The 7,168-nt window shown below is 44.3% G+C and overlaps 1 protein-coding gene across 5 annotated transcripts in view; it reads right to left on the reverse strand.

Annotated features, from left to right (window-relative positions):
- Positions 1-7,168, reverse strand: part of ptk2ba (protein tyrosine kinase 2 beta, a) — a 225,795-nt gene that overhangs the window by 45,195 nt on the left and 173,432 nt on the right. For all 5 annotated transcript variants that reach the window (XM_041174678.1, XM_041174712.1, XM_041174692.1 and 2 more), the window contains one exon: positions 4,888-4,972. In XM_041174678.1, the coding sequence (XP_041030612.1) occupies positions 4,888-4,972 (85 nt within the window). The remainder of the gene's footprint in view (positions 1-4,887; positions 4,973-7,168) is intronic.

Raw genomic sequence — 7,168 nt, forward strand, 5'->3', positions numbered from 1 at the left:
GGTGTAGGAACAGAGGGACCTCGGTGTATACATACATACGTCATTGAAGATGGCAGGGCATGTTGAGAGAGCAATTAGTAAAGTATATAGTATCTGAGGCTTTATTAATAGGGGCGTTGAGTACAAGTGTAAGGGGGTTATGTTGAACTTGTATAAGCCACTAGTTAGGCCACATGTGGAGCAATGTGTTCAGTTCTGGGTGCCACACTTGAGGAAGGATGTGAAGCATTGGAGAGAGTACAGAGGAGATTCACAAGAATGATTCCTGGGATGAAGAACTGTAACTATGAGGATAGATTGGAGAGATTGGGGCTGTTTTCCTTGGAGAAAAGAAGGCTGAGAGGAGACTTGAACGAGGTATTCAATATCCTGAGGTTTACGGACAGGGTAAACAGCGAGAAACTGTTCCTACTTAAGAGAACATCAAGAACTAGAGGGCACAGATTCAAAATAATTGGCAAAAGGAATAAATGTGATGTGAGGGAAAAATTTTCACCCAGAGGGTGGTTGGAGTCTGGAAGAAACTTCCTGAGAGGGTGGTGGAGGCAGGTTCGATCGAGGCATTCAATAGCCAATTGGATTGATACCTGAAAAGAGAGAATGTGCAAGGTGCAAGAAACCAGCAGAGGGCCACCGAAAAGTTAATAAAAAAGGAAAAATTAGAATGAGAGATGAAACTAGTCAGAAATATAAAAACAGATTGTAAGAGCTTTAGCAATTAGATAAACAAAATGAGAGTAGCTATAGTAAATGTTGGTTCCTTAGAAGCAGAGACAGGAGAAATTATTATGAGGACTGAGGGAATGGTGGAGGCATTGAACAAATATTAAGTCTGTTTTCACAGCAGAAGACACAAGCTTCACACCAGAAATAAAGGGTAACCTAGGGGCGAATAAGAGTGAGAAAATTAATATCGGCAGAGAAAAAGATTGGAGAAACTCAAGGGACTAAAATCCATCAAATTCCTGGGGCCTGGTGATCTACATTCCAGAATTCTAAAAGGGATAGCTGCAGAGATACCGGATGCACCAGCTGTAATTTCCCAAAATTCCGGAGATTCTGGAATGGCGCCAGCTGATTGGACATTGGCAAATGCAACAGTGCTATTCAAGAAAGGAGGGAGAGAGAAAACAGGGAACTACAGACCAGTAGGCCTAACATCAGTCATTGGGAAAGTATTGGAGTAAATTATTCAGGAAATCTTAACAATGCCCATTGAAAAAGCATAGTACTAATAGAACAAGTCAACATTGTTTTACTAAAGGGAAATCCTGTTTGACAAATTCATTAGAGTTTTTTGAGGATGTAACTGGTAAGGTAGGTGAAGATGAAGCAGTTGTGAACCAGAAGTGAAATACCTTGATTTCCAAAAATCATTCGATATAAGGTGCCACACAAAAGGTACTGGGTAAGATAAGGGCTGATGGAGCTGAGGGATAATACATGAGCTTGGATAGAGGATTGGTCAATGGACAGAAAGTAGCGAGTAGGGGTAAATGGGGCATTTTCAAGGTGGTAGGCTGTGACTAGTGGAGTGCCACAAGGCTCAGTGCTGGGACCTCCAGTATTTACAAGCTATCTTCATGACTTACACAGACAGACAGAAAGTAATGTATCGAGCTTTGCTGATGATCCTAAGCTCGGTGGAGATGTAAGTTGTGAAGAAGACACAAAGAGGCTGCAAAGAGATAGCAACAGATTAAGTCTGTTTTTTTCTTATATTCGTTCATGTGTTGTGGACATCGCTGACTAGGCCAGCATTCCCCACGTTCCATGGACAAATATTTTAAAAACTCACTTAACCTGTTGCTATCTCTTAGGCAACAAGGAGGCAGATGGAGTATAAAGTAGGGAAATGAGAGGTCATTCACTTTGGTCATAAGAATAGAAAAGCAGGATATTTTGTGAAATTTGTAAATGCTCATGTTCAGCGGGACTTGTGTGTACGTGTACAAGACACACAGAAAGTTAGCATGCAGGTACAGCAAGCAATTAGCAAGGAAAATAGCATGTTGACCTTTATTACAAGGGGGTGGGAGCACAAGAATAAAGAAGTCTTGCTACAATTGTACAGGGTTCTGGTGAGACCACATCTGGAATACTGTGTGTAGTTTTGTCTCTGTATTTAAGAAAGGATAAACTTGCATTGGAGGCTGCACAGTGAAGGTTCACTAGATTGGGATGAGGGGGTCGTCCTATGATTAGAGGCTGAGTAAATTGATTCTATAATTCCCTGACGGTTGGAAGAATGAGAGATGATCTCATTGAAACATGAAAGATTATGTTTCTCCAGGCTGGTGAATCTAAAACACAGGGGCTCAGACTCAGGATAATGGGTTGATCTTTTAAGGCTGAGATGAGGAGAAATTACTTCACTAAAATGGTTGTGAATCTTTGGAACTTTCTACCCCAGAGGGTTGTGGATGCTCGATCATTGAATACATTTAGGGCTGGGATAGACAGATTTTTGATCTCTCAGGGGATTAGGGGAAATGGGGAGTGGGTGGGAAAGTGGAGTTAAAGCCCAAGATCAGCCACGATCATATTGAATGGCAGAGCAGGCTCGATGGGCCTGTGGTCTCCTCCTGCTGCCATTTTCTATGTTCTTACATGGTCTGGGTGATCCACAGTTGCTGTTAGGGGTTGGGGGTGGGGTGTGGGAGGGGCTGGAGGGGGCGCAGTCCCAGGATTTTAATCCAGTGGTGATAAAGGAATGGCGGTGTGGTAGTTCTAAGTGAGGATGCTGTGTGGCTCAGAGGCAAACTTGCAGTGTTCCCATGCGTCTTCTACCCTTCTCCTTGCCCTTCCAGGTGGGTTTGGAAGGGGCTGTTGAAGGAGGAATATGAGTCCCACACCCCACCCCCAACCCCTAACAGCACTCTGGATCACCCAGACCATGTGAGGGGCTGTTGAAGGGGGAATATGAGTTGCTGTGGTGCTGTATAGATGGTACGCACTGCTGTCATTTTTGTAAATGATACTGGTTCTATACCACTGCTCCACCATTCAATAAGATCATGGCTGACCTGACTATAACCTCAACTCCATGTCCCTGCCTACCCCTGATAACCTCTAACCCCTTGCTTACCAAGAATATATCTACTCCCCCTTAAAAATAATCAAAGGCTCTGCTTCCACAGCCCTTTCAGGAAGAGAGTTCCAAAGACTCATGATCCTCAGTGAAAAAATTTCTCCTCATCTCTGTTTTAAATAGGTGACCCCTTATTTTTAAACAGTGACCCCTAGTTCTAGATTCTTCCACAAGAGGAAACATCCTCTTCACACCCACCCTGTCAAGACCCCTCAGGATCTTATATGTTTCAGTCAAGTCACCTCTTACTCTTCTAAACTCCAGCAGATACAAGCCTAACCTGTCCAACCTTTCCTCATAAGACAATCCGCCCATTCCAGGTATTAGTTTAGTAAACGTTCGCTGAACTACTTCCAATGCATTTGCATCCTTCCTTAAATAAGGAGACCAATATTGTATACTGTAATCCAGATGTGGTCTCACCGATGTCCTGCAAAACTGAAGCATAACCTCCCCAGCTTTGTAATCAATTCCCCTCACAATAAATGATAACATTCTATTAGTTTTCCTCATTACCTGCTGTACCTGCAGACCAGCCTTTTGTGATTCATGCACCAGGACCACCCAGATCCCTCGGAGCTCTGCAACCTCTCACCATTTAGATAATATGCGTCTCTTTTATTCTTCCGGACAAAATGGACAATTTCACACTTTCCCACATTGTACTCCATTTGCCTGACCTTTGACCACTCACTTTGTCTGCCTATATCCCTTTATAGCCGCTCTGTGTCCTCTTCACATCTTACTATCCTACCCAACCATGTGTCATCAGCAAATTTAACAATTGTACATTCGGTCTCTTCGTCCAAGTCATTTATATAAATTGTAATCAGGCCCCAGCACTGATCCCTGTGGCACTCCACTCGTCACATGTTTCCAACCAATAGAAGACCCATTTATGCCTAATCTCTGTTTCCTGTTAACCAGCTAATCTTCTATCCATGCCAGTATGTTACCCACTACACCATGACCCTTTATGTTTTGCAATAAGCTTTGATGTGGCCCTTTATCAAATGCCTTCTGGAAATAACTTGCACCAAGGCCTGTTTATCTATCACCTTCTCTGCTCACTGACCTACATTGAATCCTGGTCTGGCAATCTCTCCATTTTAAAATCTTTATCGTTGTTTTCAAATCCCTCCAAGTCCTTGTCCCTCCCCATCTCTGTAACCTTCTCCAACCCCACAACCCTCCAAGATATCTGAGCTCCTCCAATTCTGGTGTCGTGCGGATCCCTGATTTTAATTGTGGCCATGCCTCCAACTGCCCAGACCCTATGCTCCAGAATTTGCTCCCACCTCTTTTCCCCTCCAGCTCTCTTCTGTCCTGTAAGACATTCTGTAAAACCGACCTCTTTGATGAAGCTTTCATTCACCTCTCCTAATATCTTCTTATTGGACCCAGCATCAAATGATGCCTGATTTATTTATACTCTTTTGAAATGCCTTGGCACATTTTACTATGTCAAAGGGTGCTATATCAATGCACAAAAACCTGTAACCCATCCGCTGGTTCTATGTCTAACACATTCCAATTTACACCTTATTTGGTGTATGACTTGTGCTAGAGAGTACATCACCCTGTGCTCGAGGGGGATTTCCTGACCGAGCCTACCCCTCAGAATTTTGTACATTAATGGTTATATTGTGGAGTTTGGGAAGTATTGCTGAATAATCAGTGCAGTTATTCAGGCTGTAAACAGACAAGTGCAGCCACCAAGTAAAGCAAACCCCCATTATCTCAGTGGCGGCCAGGAATTTGCAACCAGCACAAACGATAGGTAAAAGAGCTCTTACTTCCTTCTGATAAGAATTTTTCCTTGACCTCGACTGGACACTCAGATTTACAGGTCTTCACGGCTACAGAAACCTGTTCCCCTCTCTGTGGAGTGAAAGATACAGGAGAGCTGAGAGCAAGATTTGATTGCGAAAGCTTTTGACTATTGTAAGTGTTTAATGTTTTCACAAAGATAAAACAAACTCAAATCGTTTATCTCAAGGCTTGATTAAAACTTTAGATCTGTAAAGGACTTACTTGGCTACAAAATCTTTGTGCTCTCATTTTTTTTTGGACACATTTGTGTCAACTTTTTATTATAAAGGACTGGATTCACGTTTAAAATAAAAATGGCCTGTGCAAACTCATCACTTGGAAGGTGCGTTCATTGAGACACAGAGAGAAAGAGAGAGAGAGAGAGAGAGAGATTTCAGGGTATCAAACTTGCCTTTTTAACTTAATGGACAGGAAAATCATGCATAGAGGAAAGAGAGCCATGGCAGAGTGCCTTTCCTCTTCTTAATTTGCATTAATTTATCAAGAAAACACATATTAGGTGGCATTAAAAACAAACAACCTCTGTTTACCCAAATAACACTTGTCTTATACAAAAACAAAAATACTTGGAAAAACTCAGCAGGTCTGGCAGCATCGGTGGAGAGGGACACAGTTAACGTTTCGAGTCCGAATGACCCTTCACCAGCTTTTAACACTTGTCTTATGTTGAGTTAGAAAATATTAATGTTCTAATCATCTTTGATTCACAAATGTCACCAGAGATGGAGTCAGGCAGGATGAAGAAGTCTGATTTGGGAGGTTGGGAGGTCAGTGGGGAAGTTGGGGAAAAATGGGAATGGGGGTTAGTCAGGGGGTAGCTCAGAAAACAATGTGAGGCATTAGACAGGAGGGGAGTCAGAGAGAAGGGTGACTAACGTCAAGAGTTCCCTTGGCTTTTCCACTCCCTTTCGATCACGGCAATCACAGAAAGTTTGTGTAAAATTAAGGTTCACAAACCAGCCAGAAGCAGGATTTTGAGTTTGTCCTTTTGTATAAATTCTGCCCCTGTTGGTAATCCTGGGGGTTAATTAAATAACAGAATGAAGATAGGGACTAACAGCGGGGACCCAATGTCTCAGGAGGCTACACACTTTGAGGAGGGTTTGGAGGAACAGCTGGGGGAGGGGGACAGAGTGCGTTAGGGGAGGGGGATGGAGCGTGTTGGGGGAGGGGGATGGAGCGTGTTGGGGGAGGGGGACGGAGTGTGTTGGGGGTAGGGGATAGAGCGTTGGGGGAGGGGGCGGAGTGCATTGGGGGTAGGGGACAGAGCGTTGGGGGAGGGGGATTGAGCGTTGGGGGAGGGGGAGGGAGTGTGTTGGGGGAGGGGGAGGGAGTGTGTTGGGAGAGGGGGAGGGAGTGTGTTGGGGGAGGGGGAGGGAGCGTTGGGGGAGGGGGAGGGAGTGTGTTGGGGGAGGGGGAGGGAGCACGTTGAAGCTTTCTGTCAGTAATCCTGAAGTGGCAGTGACAGTGGCAAAAGATGGGTTGAAAATGGGAAAAGCTGATTTTAATGAGAGTGAGTTAGCAAATCTCCCAGAGAAATAACACAGAGAAATGGCTTCAAGCCAGAAATGCTGCCACAGGAATTCTGGAACTCTCCACCACCCACCCCCCCCAACTAAAATCAGGGGATAATTCGAAACATTCATGACTGAGATTGATCAAATTTTGTTGGGGAAGAGTTTGTTGGAACGAAGGTAATTGTTTGGATTGGAGAAAGACATCAGCTGTGATTTAACTGAGCGATTGAACAGAACTAAGAGACTGCATAGCCTTTCTTAAATTAATTCATGGGATGTGGGCTTCTCTGGCTGGGCCCAGCATTTATTGCCCATCCCTAATTGCCCTTGAGAAGGTGGTGGTGAGCTGCCTTCTTGAACCGCTGCAGTCCATCGACATGGGCTGCTTTAGTATCTGAGGAGCTGTGAATGGTGCTGAACATTGTCCAATCATCAGCGAACATCCCCACTTGTGACCTTATGATGGGAGGAAGGTCAGTGATGAAGCAGCTGAAGATGGTTGGGCCGAGGACATGACCCTGAGGAACACCTGCAGTGATGTCCTGGAGCTGAGATGACTGACCTTCAACAACCACCACCAGCTTCCTCCTATTCTATGTTTCTGCAAACGATGATGCAGGTGACATCAAGTGGATCATCTCTAATCCCCAGGACATCAGCATCTGAACAAATTAATATCTGTCACATTCCAACACTGAGTCGCTTCTTCCACTTTCTGTTAGGCTGC

The sequence above is a fragment of the Carcharodon carcharias genome, chromosome 2 (genome assembly GCF_017639515.1).
Source record: "Carcharodon carcharias isolate sCarCar2 chromosome 2, sCarCar2.pri, whole genome shotgun sequence".
Classification (NCBI taxonomy): Eukaryota; Metazoa; Chordata; class Chondrichthyes; order Lamniformes; family Lamnidae; genus Carcharodon; species Carcharodon carcharias.